At 44.3% G+C, this 24,703-nt stretch overlaps 1 protein-coding gene across 1 annotated transcript in view; it reads left to right on the top strand.

The window, feature by feature from the left end:
• Positions 1–24,322, top strand: part of SMOC1 (SPARC related modular calcium binding 1) — an 89,379-nt gene extending 65,057 nt beyond the window's left edge. Inside the window, exons 8-13 of the mRNA XM_010024718.1 lie at positions 740–932; positions 1,817–1,899; positions 5,411–5,516; positions 15,152–15,399; positions 21,787–21,837; positions 23,962–24,322. Of these exons, the coding sequence (XP_010023020.1) occupies positions 740–932; positions 1,817–1,899; positions 5,411–5,516; positions 15,152–15,399; positions 21,787–21,837; positions 23,962–23,978 (698 nt within the window). The 3' untranslated portion in view covers positions 23,979–24,322. The remainder of the gene's footprint in view (positions 1–739; positions 933–1,816; positions 1,900–5,410; positions 5,517–15,151; positions 15,400–21,786; positions 21,838–23,961) is intronic.
• Positions 24,323–24,703: the final 381 nt, after the last annotated feature.

Below are 24,703 nucleotides of genomic sequence, written 5' to 3'. Positions count from 1 at the left end.
GATGATGTCTTTGGAAATAACCTTTTCAGTGTCATAAACTATTAAGGGACAGAATCCTATCTACCCTTTGGTAGGAAGCATTGTTGGGTGCCCTCTGTTTTTCAGGTGAGGACAAAGGGGAGGTGTGCTAGAGAGGTGAGGGCAGTGCAGGTAGAATGGGATATCTCTTTTTGTACCTTGATGAGGTGTGTGCAGGTGCTCTCTGCACCGGATAAGACAGTGTTAAAACATAACCTTCTGCCCTTCTTGGAATTACATTGGAGAGTTGGTATGGAGAAGGAAGAGTGCATTGCAGTCTGGAAAAGCTACAGTGGAGCACGGAAGGGTGTTTGTCTTCTTTTTTTAACTGGAAAATACAAGTCACAATCTAGGATCTCTCAAGTATGTGAAAATATAATCTGGGAAATGCTTACCCCACGGCTGCAGTAATAGCGAATTCTCGTTATCTGATAGGCCTATTCCAAGATCCAGGTGAACAGGAACAATTTTTCCTGCTGTTCCTGGCTTGCAGTCAATGTCTGTAATCCATAAGCTTGTGTCACAGCTAAATGTAGGAGGAAGCTCTCAATCCAGAAGCCTATGAGTCCCTAGGGATGTAGACATACTGATGTTTGCTGAGAAGGAAACAGACACAAAGCTCTCCTGATGTGAAGGGTACCTGTATCCTGTTGAACTGAGGAAGGTGATACTGATTTGATTGTTTTTCTTCACCCCCTTCAACCTCCCTCCCATCTTCCAGAGAAAGTTCACTCCTGTGACCAGGAAAGGCAGAGTGCCTTGGAGGAGGCCAGGCAGAACCCCCGTGAGGGTATTGTCATCCCTGAGTGCGCACCCGGAGGGCTCTACAAACCAGTGCAATGCCACCAGTCGACTGGGTACTGCTGGTGTGTCCTGGTGGACACAGGACGTCCCCTGCCTGGTACTTCCACTCGGTAAGAGCTGTAGACCTGGTGAGATACTCGGCCTGGAGAAGATGAGATATAAAACAATACTGTTGCTATATCAGATAAGTTCCTACTTCTCTACTGCCTTCCTTAGAGCTAGCAGTGCCGTATGTCACATTCCCTACTGAATGTGCAGCTCTCTGTCTATATGAGCTGGTGAATAGTAACTGCTGCCCTTACTTTCCTCTGTGTTAAATATTCATGCAAAGCAGCCTTTTTTTTTCCCCTGGCTTTAATCTTTTGCATGGTAGCAGGAACCAGGGCTTTTCTCTAGAGCGCAGATCAGAGGCATGAGCAATGAAAAGATAAGTGACTTTTTTGCATTATCCTCTTCTTTATCCTTCCATGCTGCAGCCACTTGGATCCTGACCAGCAGAGATTTAGAAGACTGCTTGGTTGTGCATCGATAGATTTTAAGCCAGTGATAGATTTTTCTTTAAGTTACTCTGTATGTTAAAACTACCTGGGGAATCTTTTCTAACTTGGGTTTGGAAACTAACTGTGGGTCTGGCACGTTATGAAAAGAGGCCAGTAGGAGTTGGGACCTAAACTCTGCTAGATACAGTGATTCTGCAGAGCACAGGCAGCCTTGGAAAAAGCTCAGTCAGTGCCCACAGGTTTTGGAAAAGGGTCTAGTGTGCTGTTTGTGGATTTGGGTTTGTAACCGGTACTGAACTTCAGAGCATGCTCTTCCTTCTCTCTCCACTTCCGTTGCTGACTGTCCATAAGCAGACAGATTCTTGGGAATAATATTTCTTCTGCAGGTTTATTAGTTTCCTTTGCAGTAAGCAGATAAGATACAATCCCTTAGCAACCATCTGACAACACTAAAGCTATATCACAGTTTAGCATCTGCTGTTCTCCTTTTTCAGCTACGAGACCCCAGTGTGTGAAAGCGATGCCAGGTCGAAGAGCACAGAGATTGATGATCCGTTCAAGGACAGAGAACTTCCAGGTCAGAGAGAAACAAGATCCTGTCTCTGCCTTCTTCTCTCGTCTCACCTTGGGACTCTTTAAAAGGCTAAGAGTATTGTTGAGGACATAGGGGATTTCCCTCACCATGCATGTTTCACCATGGGTTTTATTCTGTGTTATTTTGGATCACCTCCAGTTTCAGCAGCGAACTGGGAAAAACTTAGAGTGTCCTTGGGTCCAGTTCATTGCCTGTCTGCCCTTTGAAAACATATCTGGGATCATAATTTTCAGGAAAAAAACCTGGATACCTGGAAGTCTCCTGGGGAAGAACAGGCTCAGCATTGAAACTTCTTCTTCAAAGCCTGGCTGGGACAGGTTCTTTTTTATTTAGCAGGGCTTTTCAGCAGCTTGATGCCCCCTAAGCAATTAAAGAGGACACAGCTGGCAATTCTCAGTGAACCAACAAGCTCCCTGACACTGCAGCACTGTTTCTGGTGCACTAAGGTCCCTTAACTGGCTCCTTACTTAGCTGGGCTTTATCCCTCATTTTCTTCCTGGGACCTGCTTTATCTCCCATTGCTGCTTTTTTTATATTATGCTTTTCCCTCTTAACAGAGTGACAAGCCATAATTTACTGTTTGCCCACCCTGTTTCTGCTAGGAAATGTTTGGGGCATAGGTGTCTGTACAGCTCTTAAAAATGTTATCCTACCTGCCTATGCTCTGTTTTTTCCTTCCGGTTGCCTTTCTAAGGAGCAGAATGAGTGGCCCTCACTGACAGGTCAGCCATTGCCCTCCTGGGTGGGAGCTGACTGCTTGGAAACAGAAGCTACAGTGGGACCCTCTCCACTGTTAGGGAGTGGTAGAGACCAAGAACTCGGCAGAAAGAGCTGACAGTTCTGGATCCACTTCGTTTTCTCCTGGTCCTTTCTAAGGCTAGCATAAAGTGAGTTAACAAAGAGCAGGTTAACAAAGGAAGTGAGATTTGTTCCAGATTTGCCTTGTGTCTCCTAGTTCTCCTCCTTCCAGTTCCTGACCTCAGGCCCTGTAGCTTTCTGCTTAGCAACTCTGCCCTCAGCAGGGCTCTCTTCTGCGCAGCTTCTCATTTTCACCAGTCATGTAGAAATTTCCTATCTGCCTTTCTTTCACATTTGAATAAAATTGGCCAATTGGTTCAAGTATTACTTTGGGTGTAGGGGGAGGGAAATCAGCTAAATGATTGCATTAAGCCTAATTTCCTTAGGAAATCATGCTAAAATAGAATAACTTTACTTCCTTTCTTCAACATCCCTTCTCCCCTTGCTTTACTGTCTCTCCTTGCATTTCCCCCTGCCTCTCCAGAACTCCATTGTGAAAATCCTTTGCTCTCGGGCTTTTTCTTTGAGACTCTTCTTCTGATCTCAGGAAGACAGAATGGTCTTGTTTCCCTTCTTCCTCCCCTTCTGCACTGCAGCTTGACAAGGGGACAGGAACTGCTTGTTGCAGAAGAGGACGCATGATGCTCTGTAGCCTAGTGGTCTAGCCCCAGCATCAGACTCCAGGAGCATTCCTCTCCCAGCTCCAAGCCACTTTTCTGTGTCTGAGTAAACTTTCAGCTCCCTACTTGGCTGCATTGGCTGGCATGATGGTTCCTATCACTGAAAATTCCTTTGTCTATGGAGAGATTAGAAGATGGAGGATCTTATCCTGGTGTGTCTGCCTGATCTTTTGGTGCAGACTTGGTTTGTTTGATTAGCTGCTCTCGTATGCAGAAATTCCCTGGTGAGACAGAACAGCAGGGGTGAGAGATGATGCTTCTTTTTTTTATTTTCTTTCACTCTTACTTCTTAGCAGAACTGAATTTCAAGAAAAAAATTTTGCTTTAATTTGAGGTGATCATTCCATTTGCACTCAGTTCTGTAAGGGCACCCCATACCTTATTCCATTTCTAGAGGTTTGCCCATTCTTCAAACTCTCAGTGCTGCAGGCAGTGTGCTGCTTGGCCTACATGAAGAGACCCTGCAGAGGCCAAGGTGAGGGAGCTGTAAGTCCAGATCCTCGCACACCTACACATACCCTGTTCACAACTGTGTCATGGCTGTGGCCAGAAGAAAGAAAGAAACAAGAAAGTGTTGCTTGCACATAGCAAATGGCAAGTTGCTAATTCCTGCAGACGGTGAGATGCTGAGGCCCCAGGGAGATGACTTCTAGCAAATGGCTTTTCAACCTTCTCATTACTTCAACAAAAAGCTCCTTTAAGTGAGTGGTCTACTCTGGCTGCCATAGCAGCTTACCCATTACAATGCTGACATTTTCTGGACCATGTGCCAAACGAGTGCTGAAGGGTGTGCATAATAAGGAGACAGGCGAGAGACTGTTGGTTAGCTATTGCAGAGAACAGAGCCTGTAATGCTGCAAAGGAGGGAGTTTTGTCAGATCAATTTGCAAGCTGCTTTCAGCTGTCAAGGGATTACAGTAAGTTTGTGGTGTTCTGTTTGGGGTACACGTGCTTCTCTGCTTGCCTGCAAAAAGCAGAAGTGTCGATGCTGCAGCATGTTACTGGGGAAGGCTGTTTTCTGACCTCTGCTGTCTTCATCAGCTGACTAACGTAGTGCATGGGTGGTTTGGGGAAAGAGAAGAGGTGAGAGATGTGGTGACGGCTTCTCTGTCGCATCAAGAGAAGACAACAGGATGGGAGGTGAAGGGTTTTGGAAAATAGCTTTGGAGGTGGTGGGTTGAAGTTAAGTATACTCATTCCTTGGTGGGCGAGAGCAAAACGAAGCATGCTTTTGCTCCTTTAAGAAGCAAGGAAGCAGCATAGATTGCCTCATAAAGGTGAGGAGATGGAGAATTTCGTCTCAGCTGTGTCATGACAGGCTGGCACTGTTAAGGGTAGGAAGCTCTGTCAGTCTGCGGTTATGATGATGGCGAACTAGACAGCCTCAGCAGTAAGTAATGGAAACAGTTACCAAGCTCGCTTTCAGCTCACTTTGTCCTGCTTAAGCCAGCAGTGGCTGGGGGTGATTACCACGTGTTGATTTAGACTGACGTATTTCCCATGCAGTGTGATCATGCAAAGAACTGAATTATTGTGGTAGCTGCTGGCAGGCAATGCTGTGCCTGGAGAGGGGAGTGCAAGCAGCAGTCCTCGCTTTGGCCTGTGCTTTGGGAAGCATTAAGCTGTCAGTTAGGACCTCAGAACAGCCACATTTGCAGAGGAAGATTACCCAGGAGGTAATGAGTTGTTTTGTAAACTTCTCTGCAGGTGTCACCATGGGAGCTACCATTTGCCAGGCACTTCCAGCACATCCCTGGAGTTACGCTGGTAGAGAACTGGGAGAGGCCATAAAGCTAACTACATGGTCTTCCTGCCAGATATTGTTGGTGACCCTGTGTGTGCCCGGACAAAAGCTGCAGGACAAATTGCCACACAGAGAAACCCACTGAGGGATTCTTCTGCCTTTCCTGTGATGATGACTGCCATGTTACGAACAAAGGCAGTTCTGGCTGAACTGGGGTAAAGAGACCAACCCTGTGCGTTCTTGCATTAAATGTCCTCTTTTCTTTCTACAGGCTGCCCAGAAGGGAAGAAAGTTGAATTTATTACCAGCTTACTTGATGCTCTGACTACGGACATGGTACAGGCTATTAACTCGGCAGCACCTACTGGGGGTGGGAGGTGAGTCCAGAAAGTGCTCAGGCTGAATGCCACCAAGGTGGCTGCAGAGCCCTGGGTGCCCCTGAGGTGGGGGCAGGAGAGAAGGCTGTTGCTTTGCCTCTGATTCAGGTTCCTCTGGGTTGCCGCGAAAGGAGCTGAGGCTGCATCTTCATACACTGCTCTGTCCTATCATCCTACCCTGTCTGCCTCCTCCTGCCCCCGCTCCCTGGCAGCTGCTCCACCATAAAGGTTACTATAGCCCATTTGAAGTGTGAAATGAGAGCTCAGTGGGAGGAAGTGGCTTGTTCTTTTGTCCCCTGGTGCATGAAAAGACCTAATAAAATGCAAATGGATTGAAGGAGACCGTGTGGCCTAGTGGCTACCACAGGGAGTGAAGAATGCGAACCGAATTCTTGGCAGTACCAGCACTGCGGTTTTGCTGTGGGGCTGGAGCCAGCCAGCCGATGAGGAGAGGAGTTGTTTTTCATGGCCCTCCCCTCGGACCAGCTGCCTGTCCATCCCTCTTGGTAGGAGCCAGCAGGTCAGGCCCATTGCAAGAGGTGGTCAGAAGTATGCGTTGCTGGGGAAGGAGAAAAAAAGTTGAGGTCTTGTCTCCCCCTTCTGCTTGATAACAGCAAATCCCCTTAGTGCAGCTGCAATGCTGCAGCAGGACAGGCCATTTTGAACGGACTGTGTTGAACTTAAAAGAAGTGCTGTGTTGCTCGGCTAGGCTACGCTGCTATGGTTCTGGATTCCCCCACTTGTAAGAGAAGTCAGTTGTAGTTTAGCATGTAGGGATGCCACGATGACTGATGTGCTCATGTTCATAAGGGTGTAGAGATGAAGGAAGTGCCTCTGTGCATGTGTTGCTTCCATGGGTATTGCTCCAACGTACTGAGAGTAGTGTTGATCCCCTCCTTTCCTCTTTGAAAACTTTGAAGGAAGCAGTACCATCTTGTACTATTCAAGATGAGAACTTCATGGGTGGTACTTCTGTGCCCCTTGGTTTTAGTATGGATTGTTTGTAAACCCATATGGTTTTAACTTTGCATTTGGACCTTACAAATCGGGTCATTGGCTGGGTGCCTGCACGCTGAATATTCTGTAACCCATCGAATTAGCAGTATACGCCTAGCATGTCTGTATTCATATAAACAGGATGAAAAATGCCCCAAGGATGGGAAATACGTCGTTCTCTCCCAGCCGTAAGCATTCCAATGTCAATTCTGTCTTAATTTGCATAGTTCAAATACAGTGGGTATGGGTGGCAGGAAGCCCTGGAGAGTATTTGATATTTATTTGGCATCCTTGGCACTGGGACTGAAACCCAGCCAATGTAATCATCACTCTTAAAATAAAGCTTAATATAATCCAATATTGTAGAGACCAGAGATGTATGTCCCCACTGCACTTCTATAAACCAGCAGGCTTGCTTACTAATGTTCCCCAAGCTTTGTGTATTTCTCAGCTTTCAATAGAGGCCCTTCTGGTAGAATTTTTCACTGCCCAGCTCTTCACGCAGTCGTCATGTTGATTTATTTTCAGCTCCAGTGTCGGCAGCCCAGTTGCAAGGGGAAAAAGAAATCTTTTAGCAGGCTGTCCTGTGTAAGGTGAAAGACTGCTACCACCCAAATACTCTGCCTGCCACAGCCACGATGTAATTCAGGAAACTGCTCTAGCATAAACCTCTCTGTGCATCAGCTAGGCTAAATGCATACCCCAAAGAATCTGTGTCAAACTTTTCCATCCCTCTATGTCATGATGGAACCATTTATTTTTGGGGGGGGAAAAAAAAGCATTTCAAGGAATTCTTTTGGTAATGACAAAAATTTAATCAGTACAGCTTTCATTTCATATGAGTTTGCATAGTTAGGAGGCTGTCTCTGTGCAGTAGGTGCTGCTTTCCAAGTTTCCCAAAGGGAGGAACATCATGAGTCCTCTCTTCAGGAATATCTGAAATTGTCTGGGTGACCTAACGTAACTTTGGCACTGGAAATGAAAGCTCTTTTCCAAGGTGAAGGGATATTTTACCTATAGGGTTAATCATAGGGCTAATTAACTTACAACCTTAACAACTAACAAAATACTGCATTTATGACAGTGCTTATCATCTATCTCCCCGGCCCAGGTTTGCTGAGAAGATCATGCTGAAAAGAAAAACTAGGGATCTGGCTATCTGATTTTTCTTAATGTCAGTCATGTCAGTTTTAATGTCTTAATGTCAGTTTTCTTATTTGTGAGGCAAGCTTCACTTATTGCAGGCTCTTCTTCATCTTTGCCATAATGATGGCAAAACAGGTTCTGCATTTAAACACATGCTGTTACCCTCTGTAGCCTCCTTCTTTCTGTTCCTTTACAGTGTTCAGCATTTCAACCTCCTGGGCTTTTTTTAGAGTTTGAGCAAATGCATCCAATGATCCAAGGTAAATTTGTGACATATCACCAGCAAAGCTTATGCCTGTTGCAAGGAGGCCGCCCTGGCAAACAGCAAAGCCATACCTCCATGTCAGTTGACCCCATATGTTGTCCTGTGTATTTTACTCAATCAGAGAAGCAGCAAGTAGGAATTTTAGGGAAGGGGAGGGAATATTTCTGTTTCTCTGTGGCAGCAGAGAGATGATACTGGCATATGATATGTGTCTTTAGTCAACATTAAAATACAGGACTAAATGCAGAGAAGAGCCTTTCCAAAAGTGTCAAGGACTGAAAAAGCCTAACTCAGCCTTCCTTAGAGTATTGAAAGAAAGGGAAAATAAGGTTGAAAGATGCTTTTGTATAATCTGAGTATCTCCACAGGGACAAAAGCTCTGCAAGGTCTTTAGTCTAGCAGGAAAGAACATGATTAGCTGAATATAAACAAACTTGTGATCAAAATTTCTTTAAAGTGAGGGCAATTCTAAGGCAGAATAAAATCATGAGGTAGGTGACAGATTCCCTCTCTCTAAGGCTTTCATCTTAGGCCTGATGCCTTTCAGAAAGATTTGCTTTGGTCAAACCCAAGTTATAGTCCAAAGAGTAATTTGATTTACATTCTGAGAGCATGATATACAGGAAATCAGATTAGATTACCCTGCCGCCTTCAGTCTGAATCTGGATATGTGACGGAAAACGTCTTGCGTTTGCCCGGTGTCTTCAAGACTTTACTTATTTATGCTGAAAAGCTGTCTGTGGCTTTGCAATTAACATCCATATTAGCTTTTTGGGAGAAGGAAGGGAGGAGCATGGGAAGACATGAGAGAGATCTGCATTTAAAATACTACACAGAGCTGTGCTAAATTGCACACTTTATACTTGGCACACACAAAAACAATCTAGTAGCACCAAAGTGAGGCTGTACGACTTGGTTTGCTGCAGGCCATGTAAGTAAACCTGATAAGACCTTTTTTTTATTGGGCATGCTTAAAACAACCTTGTAATCCCTTATAGGTCTTGTCTCGTTTAAGCAAGTTCAAAGCTATTGACTTTAATTGAGTTACTCTTGCTTTACAATAATGTAAATGAGATGAGAACTTCCCTTCCTCATGGCCCTGGTTTATATTACAGCAAAATAGCCAAGTAGACTTCATTTAGACTTTTGAAACAGAAAATCTCTGGTAAAATTCATTCTTAATTTTAAGTTTACGTAATAACTCCAAGGCACATCTTGTTACTGTATGTTTTCAAAGTAATTAAGGGAGCGCTTGTAGGAAATAGGTTTATTAACCAGTGTTTGGTATCCTTTCTGAAAAAACACATAGCTGAAATTGTTCAGGTATAAATCCTATATAATAAGAGCAGCACTTTTTAAAATTTAGACTTTGCTTAGGTACATTTTAGTCCGTTTTCTAATTCAGACTCATTCATATTTTAGCCTGTTTTCTAACTCAGACATGTTCAGACATACCAAAGACTAAAGGGGATCCCAACCTGGGTTTCCTTAGTCTGAGGAACTCTCTTTGGCCCCTGCCAATTCAGAAATGAATTTTAGTTGCCAAAATGTGTGCACTATGGCTTGCTACACTATCAGCAAAAATATTACTGCCTTATGGAATTTAGGGTTAAAAGGGCAGCTTACAACACCCACCCTTATCATGTAACACAGCAGCTGCATCCCTTCATTTTAAGTTGCCAATTATTTCCCATGTAATAGCCCTAAAAAGTGCTTCAGAAAATTGCCCCCGAGGTTCCCTTTCATGGTCTAGTTGAGAAGTTTGAAGCAGGCAAGCACAGCTCAGCACATCTCCAGGGTGTTCTGAACCCGAGCCATACTTTAATAAAGATTGACACTTTCAAATAGTGCAGGGAAGTTAATGCTCAACTATTGCATTTCAATTGAAGTTGGGTATCAACTTTTCTTTGTGCTCCTGTGGAAATTCTAGCCTAATTAAAGATACGGGAGAGTTCATGTAAGAGGAGGGTCTTTGAACAGTCAATGAGGAGTGAAGGGAGGTGATTTTTAAAGCTCCTAAATGATTTATCCCACAATCTTCAGAGAAGTTGTGTTCAGAATAATGTTTCAGACACAACCTAGCCGGAGGAGAGGAAGAAACTGCATCTGTAATAGGAAGATAACTTAAGTTTTAACTGTAGAGGGATTATGCATTCTCCATAATGAATTTGGACTGTGTAGTACTCTTTTGTTTAGTCTGAAGACAGCTTAATTTTTGTTGGCTTCTTGATTCTTTGGCTACAGGAAAGGAAGAATAATAAAACAAATACAGGATCCTTTTGCAGTTCCATTAGAGTAATCCTCTTTGATTCAAGCCATGCTCCACTGTTACAGCCTTTAACTTTAGAATAGACAACCACAAAGAACAAGGAAGGGAGTGTAAGAAGTGGAAGCAGAGCAAGAACAATTCTGAATTTTGCCTCATTTTGTTAAACTTATCATTTTCCACCACTCCCTGCAGGCGCCTTGGTGAACATCATCAATGCCATCATGGGCATTGACTGGCAGGGTCAGTCCTGTCATTTCTTTAGCTTCACTCTCATCCATTCTTCATTCAGCAACAGTTCCAAGCAAGGTATACATCCTTGCATAATATTTTCAAGTTGTAGAAACTTACTTAACTCATGTATACATCCTGAGCACAAACATACCTTGTGTGTCAGCAGTGGAAGCTGGGCTTACTTTTTTTTTCCTACTCTGTTGCTTCTGCTAGCAGCTTCTTGTCCATCAGTGTTCTTTAGTCCTGGAATAGCTCCCTCTGGTTTATAATCTCGGCAGTCCAGTTAGGCAATGTTAGGCTGGTCTTTCCTCCTTCTGCCTCCAGTGCTATTTCTGCTACATAAAGTCTGTATTACAAAAGAATAGGTTTTCTAAAGTTCTTCAAACAGCTGATCATCAGCTGGGTACTTCAGAGATTGCAACCTTGCTTTCTGTCAAAGCAGTATTTTGTATTAGGATTTTCTGTCACTGCACAACATTCTGGGTCCATGCAGCGTGTGCAGTGGGATGCAGTGGGGCTGCAAGTGTTCATAGAGCAAAGGATCAGCTTTGGTAGGAATGGGCTGCAGTTTGCTTAGTAAAATTTAATGGACATATTACACTTTGACAACACAATTCAATGGAGGATAATGTGATTGCACACTGTACACAGTTCTATATGTGAGTGATGTCTAACATGTGGTGCTCTTGTATACTTTACCCTATATGTGTCCCCTCCCCTGCTCCTTCCCACCAAGTTAACTCCTCCTTTCTTGGAACGGGCCTCAGGGGGGCTGGAACGCATTACAGACTGCATGCAACGTACGTATTCAAGCTGTCTATTTGATATTTTGGCATATTCTTCTCTCTCTGCTCTGGAGTTCAGTGCAGCTGCAAAAGTGCATGTCCGTTCTTTTTCATAGCCTCTTTGCTTTCTGCCTGTACCTCAGTTACACCAAATGACATGAAAGTGTTCTGTGGAAGTGTGGAAAACTTTTCTACTAGAAAATAGTATTGTTAGAAATAACAGTATTTTAACCCATATATCTCCAAGCAAGCCGCCTAAGAAGTAAGTATTGTCCTGCTATGAGGGAGTTGATAGCATATTATACAGGAGGAAGAGCAAAAGCCTACTTAGTGAAGACTACATACTTGATGCCATAAAACTTGAGAAAGCTGAGAGAGTAGTGTCCCTGTCCTAGACTGTTAATGACAGCCCATGCTTCTCTTCATTGTTGGACTGTGGGAGGGCTTGTGCTGCATAGTAGAGCTAAATTTGCTGGCTTATGTACCGAAGCAATCCAGCAATAGCAGGTTAGATTTGGAAAATCAGCTTGCACAGTTCTTCACTTCCCCAGCACTCATTCTTTAGGATTGATTGTTTTGCCATAGAGAGCTAAAGAGGAACTATTAGGGAGAAAAGTAAGTACAGCTAGAATGTCTGCATTTTGGTGATGTCTGTCTTTACTTGGCCTTACAAAGCTGCTACAGCACTGGAGTGAGAGACAGTGGAGTGAATTAAGTGGATTTTTGTGTAACTGGTGTTAGAGAAAGAGATGATGTTTTGCTGGGAGTTGAGAATGTACAGCTTTGTTCTGTCTTGTTTTTTCTGATTTCTTTATGGTCTGAATGAGTAGAGAGGTAGCCCAACAAATGAGGTTTGCATCTGAGGCCTGATTTATTTCTCTTGCAACAGCAATGGAAAGGTAATAGAGGGAAATTCCCCTGGGAATACTCCTGCAGAGTCTGTGCTTACAGGACAATTAGGGCCCTCAGATTTATTTCAGCTGACCCAGCAGGTATGGTTGTTGTCATGGCACACCATCAAAGCTAGGTGGCTTAGCAGTACTGTGACATTGCATCAGTTCATGTTTCATGTATGGTGCAAAAGCATCTTGCGTGGGCAGCCATCAAAGTCAAGATAGTTAGATATGGTGTTGTAACCTCAGCCGTCTTTATTATATCATGTAATTTCACAAGCTGCGGGGATATGGCTGCACTGAGATGATGTGGATCTTTCCTGTGCTGGGATTCTGGATAATCATCAGAAAGGGCATGCAACCAACTCAGGAACTGCAGTCCTGCTAAGCCAGCCAAAGGAAGTGGTAATAACACAGAAATGGCTGTATCTTCCTTCCTCCTACAATCACAGCAGTTAAACTAATTCCTTTTAGCTCCATTAGCATGCTGCAGTTTTCATCATGCGCTCTCAGCATGTTTGTAATGGCAAAGATTGACATATCATCACCTCGTGAATCAAAGTATTTGTATTAGCCTGTGGATTTCCCTGATTTTCTCTATGGAAGTGCTGAAGAGAGCTATACTGCCTCTCTTGGTATCTCATAAGAGCTCTTCCTTGGTGTGTATGTGAAAAAGAGGCACTTCTGCTTCTGAGTGTCTCTTCAGCAGGTATTAAGAAGCTTGTTTTCCTGTGTGTTGTCTTTCTGCCGTTGATTCTAAGATGCTCTGCTATATTCTCCATTTCTGCCTTTCCAGTTACTGTTGGCCTTCAGGAAACAAAGGGCAGACCAAGGTGTGGATGAGGTGAATCTTGCATGCAAAAGCTCAGGTTTTTTTTCCTCTGTCTCAGCAAAAGCAGAATATTGTCCCTTGCAATACAGAACTTCCCTGTGGCTGTTGGAAGCATGCTAGTCTTCAAATGATAGCCAGCTCATTTCCAAAAGGGACAGAAGCCAATGGCTGTGTTCATAAATGTCATAAAAACAAGCCACAGGATGTGTTTTTATTCTCTCCTGTCATCCTGGTCTTTGCATACAGTTTCAAGGATCTGAAGATTCCGGGCACTCCCTTAGCTTCCTGGGGAGAGTTTTGCAATCTCTGCTTGTCCATAGGTGGCTCCAGGGGCTTGCCTTGTATTTTGGCTCCCAAAACTAAGCCAGACTTATTCCTAACCTCTTCTTACTCCCTCACAGTGTTTTATCCCACTGTGCATTGACCAGATGCTGTGACTGAATGCCAGGCTGCTTCTCAGCTAAGAATCAAATGATGGAGATAGTTTCAAGTAAAATCTTGGGGAAAATGTTACGCAGTTTATTCGCATCTCCCTACTGTGTGTGTTTGCTTGTTGTGAAGACCCAGATGTCTCTGGATAGGGGCTACCTTTCTAAATTGTATCCTCATTTGTAAAAGCTACCAGAGAAAGTTAATGGGGATCTCTCTTCTCCACTGAAGCTCCAGTGCTTGCTTGCTTTCTTGCAAATTTTTCATGTTGCAGACTCCCCTTCACTAGTGATTTAGATTACCATAGTGGTAAGGGGGGGATTTTGTTTTCAGGCTCCATAGCTACATTTTAGATGCAAAATCAGTCATACTGGAAAGTCAACAAGAATTTTCTCCCTTCTAGTTCTGAACAAAGAAATTTTCAGTGGCTATTTAAACATCTATCCTACCACTTTCTGAGACAAGGTCAGGGACAGTCTTAACGTGCGTTTTTTAAGGTACTTGGGTTCGTATTTCCCCATCAGCTAGAATGCCCCCAACTCACACCAGAATCTGGCTGCATGCAGCATGCAACTGTCCTTCTTGCCTTGCTGGAGAAGGAATTTAGGCAGCATCTGGAGATGTCTTCTGGAATAAGTCAGAGCAACGAGTGCCAGTGTAGCATGTCTGATTGTCTAATTTCAATGCACTGAAATGCTTTATTCTTGGGAGGAGAAAGGCTCAAGTCTCAGCTTCATTTCAGCATCGTTTCAGCTATCTTTCTTGGTACGCTCATCACATGGACAAAAGACATACTAGGTTAGTGCAATTTTTAAAAAATTCTTCTTTATAAAGAGTTTCATTTTCTTCCCTGGTTCTTGGTACCACTGAGGGATAACCCCTTTTCCACTGCTGCTGCAGAGCACCAGACACCACTTAAATGATATGACATAACAGCGTCTGTTCAGTGATGATCTGACATTGAATGTCAGCATTCTCTATCCATGCATCTTCAGCTGTTGCTTTTCCCCCTTCTCCTCCTCCTCTTCTCCTCTCTGATACTGTCTATTGTTGTCCAGAGTAAGAAAATGGGAGGCAAATATGTCAAATTTGTAATATCATGATGAGTAAGAAATGAAGCAAACTGAATTTGCCAGTTCCATAGTATTGCTTTTAATGGATTTGTGGTGCTTGTCTGCTGTGGAATTCTTGTGTATAAATCAACCATGCAAAAAGCATTAAATATTCTGAAAATACAGCACAGGAGTTCAGATCGTATAAATAGATACAGCAAGAATGTTGCATCTTGCCAAGGACATTTTCAAATAATGAATGTGTCTTGCATTAAATAAATTTGTTCCCTTTCTGAAGTTTAGAAAGGGAAGTTTCTGTGTTGCTATCACAGAAACTACCATGACAGCAGACACTCAGGCTGTTCTGCTGGTATCTTGAATGGGAGCCCCAGGGTCAAAAAGAGCATGGAGATTGTCTCTTGTGCTCTAAAGGGGATCCTTCTGGGATTAGGCAGAGTTTCAGCAACTGGTGTGAGGAGAACCAGAGCTACTGAGGGTATCCGTCTCCAGGAATGTCTTGGCTCCAATTGTTAATGCTGAAGGACATTTTTAGAATAAGTTAATCTCAAAAGAGCCTAGCTAAAAGGTGAAGACTGTAGAACCTGCATATTTTGCCTGCTTTAAATATGGCATAAGTGTGTGTCTGACTCTACAAGCAGCTCTGGCTCCTGAGCATGTGCTTGACAGTGTTGGTGAGAGCACCCACTTGTCGGGGGCCTGTGCTCCCTCTGTTCCAGGTTCTCCGAGCCAGACCCCAGCCACACGCTAGAGGAGCGAGTGGTACACTGGTACTTCAGCCAGCTGGACAACAACAGCAGCAATGACATCAACAAGCGGGAGCTGAAGCCTTTCAAGCGTTATGTGAAGAAGAAAGCCAAGCCCAAGAAATGTGCCCGACGTTTCACTGACTACTGTGACCTCAACAAGGACAAGTCAATCTCGCTTCAGGAACTGAAAGGGTGCTTAGGAGTCAGCAAGGAAGGAGGTGAGTGCCTTTCCTTCCTCATTGCATGAGAATAAAAAGACTAATCTGGAGTTACAGCAAGCTCAGGAGTTGGTTTTCTCCCAGGTTTTTCAAAAGTGCCACAGTCTGTGTGAGTAAATAAGTGGAATTAATACCCTGCTATGTACATGTAGTTCATTATTTGTGTTATGGCTCTGTCTTACATCCCTTACCACAGACCTTTGTGCTAACCATTATACAGAAACAGGGCAAAAATGTGAGCCTTGCCCAGAACCCTACTTGTACTGTAAGAAGTCCTTGAAACTGTAGTTCAGATCAGGTCCCTTCTGAGTAACACACTAGTAACAATATTTTGTTGTCTCAAACCACGTAGGTTGAATGATGTATAAGCCAGCACAGACCCAGTCCTTCTCCAGAGACCCTGTTGACTAGCAGAAATAATATTCATTCTCATTGCTAAATTCAGCATGCAGGAAGGTGGATGATGCAGAGGGAACAACTCAGAAAGCAAGTGCAGGGCTGTACTGTTGCCTTTTTTCACCGTTAAATTACACTTGAAGATTGGGGTATAAATAGGGCATATGAATTACATATTTTCCATTCTTTTTAGTGCCTGAGCAACCAACCCACCCGCCTTCTTTTTCTTCCTCTTTAATCTTCACCTCATCTTCTGTTAGGACCTGAACCAAATTGATATTTTTAGACATTTTATGAATTGAAACTCTTCAACCCAAATTCAATAATTATCAGTCATTCTTGACTGTGGACAGACTTGCTTGGCAGGAGAAGGCAAACAGGAAGATTCCAAAGGACTAATATCCTGTGCAGGTGTTTTGGCGGGGTGGACAGTTCTTGTTATAACTGTTGTGCAGGTTGGGAAGGGTGGGTATGTTTCTTACCTTATGGTTAACCTTAAGGTAAGAATAGGCTTAACCTTTCTTTAGTTCTTTCTTCAGGTTTAACACAAGAGGGGAGGGAATCAGTGCATTTAGGTGTTGGGAAGTTGCCTTTTCTAGGTGCTTTCTAAGCACCTTAGTTATAATATGCTTGTTGCATTACTTGTCAGCTGTGAGAAGCTGAATGCTTCCCTAGCTCAGTGGAAGTTTTTTTCTACGTCATTGGTACCTTGCTGAGGAATGACATACCAAAATAGCAACCCTGTTCCTTAATTTTATTACCTTCCCTATAAGATGAGTATGCCAAATGAGTTTTATTGCTCTTTGGCCTGGAATAAGGCTTTCTGGAATCTGCTGCCTGGGCCAACCAAGTGTTCAAAATTTAGTTTATGGAAGGTTAAAAAAAAAAAAAAGGCGAGAAGGCAGAAAATGTGAATCTTTGAGCCTGTGTGAAGGGAAAGGAAGGCAGTGAGACAGTGTGAGTGCCTGATTGCCCAACTATTTGTCAAGAACACAGCTTTGACCTTCCATGGTTTCTTCTGCTGCATGAGGACAGGTTTGTGCTCAAAAAACAGCTCTGACCTTCTTTTATCATACAGCTCCACATACCTACTGAAGGCCTGAGGGGCCTTGAGGTTCAAAGATAAATGGACAAATTATGTGAAAGAAGGACTGAGGGGGGCTAAAGGATAATGAGGGCTAAAAAGCAGTGGAGGGGGCAGTGCAGGGAGCAGGTACTAACTCTTATTAGGGACCGTAGTGGTAGGACAAGGGGTAATGGGTTCAGTCTTAAACAGGGGAAGTTTAGATTAGATATAAGGAAGAAGTTCTTCACAGTGAGGGTGGTGAGGCACTGGAATGGGTTGCCCAAGGAAGTTGTGAATGCGCCATCCCTGGCAGTATTCAAGGCCAGGTTGGACGGAGCCTTGGGCGACATGTTCTAGTGTGAGGTGTCCTTGCCAATGGCAGGGGGGTTGGAACTAGATGATCTTAAGGTCCTTTCCAACCCAAACCATTCTATGGTTCTATGTGGGAAAGAACTGAGGGAGAGTACTCCTAGAGGTACAGTAAGCAAGTTTGTAGATGGATCTTTTTTAAGAAGGCATGAATTTGTGAGGTGGTAGATGACATGTTGGCTCTAATTTTTATTCACAAGAAATCTAGAAATAACCAGTAACTTACCCTTTCTCCAGCTTTCCCTTATCCTGATCATTGATGTATGCAGTCAGCAAACTAGCCCGTGCATTTGCTCTCTGTTTCTTTGTATCATGGCCTCCAAACATCTGCTGAGGCTGAGGTCACTGTGGGTCCAAGCCAAGAACTAGTTGGGAACCTTTCTGATGACATACTTTCACTTGTAAACTGCCAGTCAGATGAAACCAAAACTTTTCATGGAAATGTTTCTGTTTCAACAAAAGCTTTGTTGGAAAGTTTTTTCTGGTCTGGATTGGATGAGGAAAGGTTGGAGGGAGACAAGGAAAATCATCATTTCCCCTTGATATACTTCATTTCAAATGAACTTGCCTCAGATGTTCCAAATCCTGGTTGGGTATTCAGCAGCATAAGGACTAAAATTAAATGGGTCCTCATTCCAGGTGAGTGCCTCCTGCCAGGCAAACTGAACACTTGTGATGATTTCGGAAAGAATAAAAATTTTGCAGGGTTTTGGATGCTGAGGAAAATAAACGTTAAGGCTTCCGCTTTGTGTTTGGGTTTTGGGTTTTGTTGTTATTGTTGTTGTGTTTTTTTGCTTTGGTGTTGGGAAGTTGGGGTTTTTTTTTTTGAATTTTGGTTTTGGTGGGGTTTTTTTGGGGGGGGGAGGGCAGCTCCATCCAAACATGGAAATAGTGTTGCGTGAAAGAAGCACAGGGCAAGATAAATCAGCATTGTCATATGCCTCTTGGGCACCAGATAGTCTAAATAAGTAAGATTCATGTGGAAGGGTTCAGCTGAGATATTCATAAGGACCAACCTGAATCTGAACTCTTTACAGCTTAGGATCAAACCTGAGATGTATAGTTCTGTCTGTCTTCCCCTCCTCAGCATGTTCTTGATGCCTGTGGTGACCTAACACGTGGTGCTGCCAGCCAGTGGTTCTTCAGTGAGGAAAATAGCTATCCAGTCTGCCAGCAACCCTTCCTCTTTGCCATCCTTATGATGACCCAGAAAGTTGCTGGGAAATCTGCTAGGTCTGGTGGCCACTTTGCACAGCTCTTGCCCATCTGCTTAAACCAGATGTGTTTCTGTCAGAGGTAACTAGGATGGAAAAATGTCATTCCTGGATCTCAGAATGGAGTAGCTGTATAAAGCCAGTCTTTGAAGACTTGCAGAAGCCTGCAAATGGTTTCTTAAACTGTGGCAGAACAGGAATGGGGAGCTTGTAGCTTGGAGCACACCTGAAACAGTCTTTGCCATCATTTGATCTAGGATTGTCTGCTTGAGGAATTGTGGAAGGAAAATAGACTGATTTACAGACTGTTAAAAGTTAGTATTCATCAGTGCAGTCTGCACAGCCTGAGTTAAGGGGGGAACCATCTGTGATCTAAGAGCAAATTTAGCTCTCTGCATTAGTCAAAAGGCAGGGTCCTTGAGAAGAGATAGACATGCATTTAAAGCTTGCTGGAACGTTACTGGACCTAAGATTAGTTGGAGTCCAGTGGTCTTGGAGAGGAGGACTGCAGATCAGAGCAAGGCTTATACTAGTTGTGCTGGCTGCAAAATGCTGGAACTGAGTTTTGCCTCTATATTCTTCCAAATTCAGAAGACAAAGTCAGCATTTTGTGCCTGCCCAAAGAGGAGCTAAGGGATTAAACAGTGAAGAAATGTCCCTCCACCAGCTGACGGAAAGTTTCCTTCTGCCAGTTCAGATCCCGTGATTGCTTTGCCATCCAAGAGCTTGTCAGATGGTAGGTGTTGGGTGCGCTTCACAGGCCATGAGGACTTCTGGAACCCAGACACGTTCTGTGCCAACAGCCAGCTACCGAGAGCACAGTCCGGAAACGGGATCAAAATGCCTTAATTAAAAAGAGAGAGAGAGTGTGCGTATGTGTAATTAAACAGCATGTCACTTTCTACTGGGGCTGAGCAAATACTACAGAAAGAAGGAAAATTAATAGACAATCTAACCAGCAAATTTAATTCATTGCTGTTTGGGACCCTTCTTACTGGTATCTGAAGAAGTAACTGATTCTCTGCATGCTTGGGAGGCTTCTCAGAATGAGGATGCTCTACATCACTGCTGTGTGAGCAGCTGTGTGGGAGCGGGTAGCAAGGAGCTATATATATATAGATATATACATAAAAATATATATCTAATCTAATAGATTAGAATGTAAATGAGGGCCACTGGTTCAGTGCTTGGTTTTGTTTGCTTTGTTCAGATATCCCCCTTTGGAGCTCAGTAGAAGGGCTATAGTTTGTCTACCTTTGATCCTGAGGAAAGTTGCTGATAGTTGTTACGAATCAGGACATCCTTATTGTGTTGGCTTGTGGTAACATGTTCCTTCCCTATCAAAGGTGAAAGCTTTACTTGGTAAGTCTGATCATTTCTGCCTAGAAGAAGCTGCCAGGGTTTCCTTGGCGGTCTTCCTTTTGAAAGACACCTGGCCTAATCCAGCATGGCTAGAATTGTTATCCAAAATAGCATACTTGTGAGGCTCAGCAAATACTCTGCATTAGAAAACATTCTGAATGATGGAATGTTACTCTGTAATACCCAGGGGCTTCCCAGGTATATGTCAATAACCCACTGTCACCATCTGCCATGTTCCTTCCTGTCTTTCATGTCAACTTTATGCTCGGTGCAGTGTTGTTTTGGAGGAATTTTGTCTTCTGTAAGTATACGTGCCTGGCCTGGATTTTATTGAAGGCAGCTGGCTGAAGGCAATACTCTTTCTTTGGAGTGAGAGGTGATGAGCTTCAGAGTAGTTTCCCAGCATGGATGTATGGTGCCACAGAAAGCTGCCCAGCCTGGAGCATCCCTGCCACTTTGGGAATGTCCCCCACCTTTTGCATCAACTTACATGGAGCTCCCACCTCTTTCTGAAGACAAATAGGTCTCATTCACAGCAAAACACTGTAGGCGCAGGTGCACTGAGTGCAAAACATGGGGTTTTTTTGGTATCTTCTTGCATACCTGGCTGTGCACAGCCCCGGCCCTTGGGGCAGCCTGGCCAGAGGGTACCATGGCTCATAATGCTCTGGAGTTTCAGTGCCAGCTCCCTGGGAGAGTGCCAATTAGCTCCAGAGGAATCTGCCTCTTGGCAACAGAGCTCTGCTTTTTATACATTGCTACAGAAATAAGTGAACAACAGTTCCTCTGATCTCACTGGGGCAGATGGCTGATCTGAGGTTGGCATTTGGGGACCTTGAAATAACTCACCATGTTTCTTCCTTTCTTCTTTTTCCTCCTTCCACAGTTTAGTTTAACCTTGTAATTGTTGCTTCTTGTCCACACCAATAATAGAAATAGTTTCTCTTATTAATGATCTCTAAAGCCAACAGGTTGTGCTTTGCAATCCACTTCAAACTCAGCCACTGCCACCTTTCTTTCCCCCTTTCTTTCCCTTCCCAGCGGTTCTGCTTCTGTCCTGCACTCCAGCCTCCCGTCCCCTGATGCTTCCCCAGTTCCATCCCTGCTCTCTGAGCTTCTGCTCGTCTTGCTGTTACATAGAGCAAAGCATGTTCTCGCTGCCAGCATGCAAAGTACTTAATGTGCAAAGAAAGCTGTGCAATCAGGTCAGATGCACGTACAAATCAAAGATAGGCTGGGTTGGAGTAGAGAGTGGCTACAGGCTTACTGCTTCTGGCGGCGAGCGGGAGCTCCCATTTCTGGCTAATCCCTCATCTGAAATCAGAGCAAGCAGCTAGCAGGAAATGTGACATGCTTTCTAGACCTTCTGTAATCCCTGAGCTGCCTGTACCCAGCGCATGGTAGGATCAGGTTTGCTGTTGAGGTGAGAGCCCTTGTTGTGAGCTCCATCTGGTGTCTCATGATGCAGTCACAGCTCTGCGCTGCCCCTGCCCTTCTGCCAGGTAGGAGTTAAGGTCTTTGATTTTAGGCACCTGTTTGATTGCTTGGTCCAAGGTGAAGATTTAGTAAATTTGGGCTACCTTCACTCTCTTCTGGCTTCCCCCTTTCTACATGGCATTATTTTGCTTGCTGTTAGCAAAAACTGTTTTGAGAAACTTCATGGCACTACTTGCACTCTTCCTTTCTCCTTCTTCCTCCTTCCGCAGTTTAGTTTAAACCTTGTAATTGTTGCTTCTTGCCCACACCAAACCTCTGGATTTCATGATGGTCAGCTACTACAACACCAGGTATTTAACACCTCTCATCTCAAGCACATTAGTCTGACACTTGCATGTGAATCTTAAGCAGTGCTGGCAGGACTTGCTGTGTGCATGCTCAGAGGAGCTCCTTTGAACCTGCCCTTGGGCAGCAGACAGCGGGGAGGCTCCTTTGTCATGCCACGGCCTTTATTGCCTTTAACGTGGTTCTTGGATTTTACAGGTAGCCTGAGCAGTTTCCCCAGTGGAAAAAGACAAGGCCTTAACCCTTTCAGTGAGTATCTTGTCAAAATATTTCCTTTTTTTCCTGTGGTAATCATGTGTCCCAAAATTCCTTCTCCTTTGCTCTCACGAAGAGCAATATAGAAACAGCTGGAAGCCAAAAGTTGTTCGTAAGAGGTGTGAATATAATAACACGCAGCTGCTGCATCACCTCGAAGTCCAGCACTGTGTCTTTAGCCAGGGTACTTTGCTGAGGAGTCAGAATAGGATACGGCAGCTATGTCTTTCCCTATTCTCCCTGCACCTAGCAAGCAGTGGTTTAGGTGATATTTTTGTTTATATTACTCCATGGACAAGTTCCCATGAAGACTCTTCTCTGTCCCTGTGAAGGTGTCTCCTCTGTATTTTGTGGCAATGAATCTCATCCTTGCATCAGACATGAAGAAAAACTTTTACTTGGTTTGCTTTTAGACCTGCTGCCTCATGGTTTCATTGGGTGCTTCTCATTTTGGACTGTGAGAAACAGTGAGCTGTTCTCCCCTGTCTTTCTCCTGCCACTTTTTGTTCTATAGCCTGCAACGTATGTCTAGTTAGACTCCTTTCCATGTTGAAGTCTTACCATACCTCTTGCTATCCTCCTTGCCTTTCTGGGTACCTTATCTGGTCCTAACGATATGGGCTGGCCTGAGAACTGAACATAGAGATCAGCTAAGCCTTACACGTTAATGTAGTGGTGCTTCCTGATATGTCCTTGGTTCTGAGCATGTATTTCATTTTTGCCTGCTGCTAAAAGCTGAGCGGAGGCATTCAAATATTGCATAAGACAAGAAGTAACAGCCTCAAGCTGCAGCAGGGGAGGTTTAGACTGGATACTAGGAAAAATTTCTTCACCAAAAGGGTAGTCATGCATTGGAACAGGCTTCCCAGGGAAGTGGTGGAGTCACCATCCCTGAAAGTGTTCAGAAACTGTGTAGATGAGGCCCTTAGTGATATGCTTTAGTGGTGGTCTTGGCAGTCCTGGGGTAATGGTTGGACTTGGATGCTCTTAAAGGTCTTTTCCAACCTAGTTGATTCTATGATTCCATGACTCTATACTGTGGCTTCAACATATTTCCTAGTCACTCAGTCTAGGACAGGTCATCCTTACTCCCCACTCATGTACCATGTTGCATGTATAGACACTGAAGTAAATCTGCTGGTTTATGAGCTGGTTATTGATTACTGTGAGTGCCTTTTGCAGAGCTGTGCAGTCAATTTCAAATCTGGAATAATTTTGCAGTTGACAACATTCATCCCCGGTGGCAGGGCATGTCAATTAACACTGATCCCAGTGAGGCCTGTCTTTCTCCTTCCAAAATCCAAATCCATACTTCTGCCTTCTCTTCTGCATGTTTTCACCTGTAATTAATCCACAGAGCTCTCACTCTGATCCTGTAAGAGCTTTGACTCTTTAAGAACTTTTGATGAAGGGCTTAACAGAAGCTTCCTGAAGAAACAAGGGGCGGGGGGGAGGCCTGTGCATATCTGTCTGAAATGCCAAGCAGCACCCTTGCACCATCCACTGGGACACTAATAGCTCAGCAGGTTGCTGGGACCCCCAGCTCCAGGCATGCTGTATCTCCACCACAGATGCGGTACCTTGGTGGGCTTCAGAGAGCCTGGTACAGGCAGGTCTCTGAGAACCATCAAGCAGGGAGAGCACTGCATTGTGCTGTTGCAGAGGTGGGGAGAGGTGGCTTGCCCATGTCCTGCTTGCCTGCTAGGGGAGTGGGCATCTGGCTGCAGCTCAGGGAGGAGATGGTGGCCAGGCAGCCTGGCAGGTGGAACAGCAGAGGGAGAGACGTCGGTCCAGTTGTTTTCCCAGTCTGCATGCCCATGTCCAGGGAGCGGGAGGGAGAGGAAAGTGGTGGTTTATGTTTAAAAATAAGTCGGTCCCTAGGGCTCCGTGTGACTCATTCAACACTTTTTTCAACAACGCTGTCTCATTAGCCCCTGGCTGTTTTCAGCCTCACAGCTTACCCTGGGATCTCAGCCTTCTGGGGTCATGGCTGCAGCAGAGGCTGTACTGTATCTTTACCAGTCAGGAGCCCCCTTGGTTTTAATTTGTCTTTTTCTCCTCACTTTCCCTGCTTCTGTTTTGTTCTTTTTTCCCTCCTTGCCCACCCCACTCTCTCAGTAGGTCGCCTGGTGTAGCAGCAGAAGACGGGAAGGGAAGGCAGGAGCCGACCCAAAGGCAAGAAAGATCCAGCAACAGACAGACAGACACCTTGCTGCTCGCGAGCAAGCATGCATCATCAGCAACATCCAACGTAGCAGAAGTGGCACCCAGAACGTTTGCACTTTTTTAATAATTGGTTTGGGTTTGGGTTTGTTTTTAATTGCTTTTCAATGCCATTATCTAATACTTTGGAGAGTGGGGGGAAGCAGGATCATGTCTTTTTGAAATTGGAACAGCTACTGATGCCGTAAAATTGAGTTCACTGGGACTCAAAGAAAGAGAATTTTATATACTGTATATAAATATATATGTAAATTGTACAGTTGTCTTGTACAGGGGTTGGAGTCACTGTTCTGTTCCTCCCTTTGCTTTTGAAGGCTGTTAGGGTTAAAGGGACACTTTGCATGTAATGGGTTACAGTAATGCATTCATTTCTGCCACCACACCATCATTCAGTTGCAAACCTTAACACCCACATGCAAAAAGGAGCAAATATGTCAGCATGGCATGTGCTTGCAGGTGTGCATGCAGTGCCCCATATACTACATGCTTTTTGGGAGCAGCTGAACCCATCTTTTCTTACTGCAAAGCCCTGTGCAACTCACAGGAAATTAGGCTTTTGAGAGAACACAAGTTTCACCTAAGTATTGGTGTACTGCAAAGCTGCTTAACGTAGGGCTAGAAAAGGGTTGTATTAAGG

This window comes from Nestor notabilis, unplaced genomic scaffold (genome assembly GCF_000696875.1).
Source record: "Nestor notabilis isolate BGI_N333 unplaced genomic scaffold, ASM69687v1 scaffold272, whole genome shotgun sequence".
NCBI lineage: Eukaryota > Metazoa > Chordata > Aves > Psittaciformes > Psittacidae > Nestor > Nestor notabilis.
The sequence above is the reverse complement of the archived record's forward strand: the minus strand, read 5'-3'. Positions and strand labels throughout refer to the sequence as shown.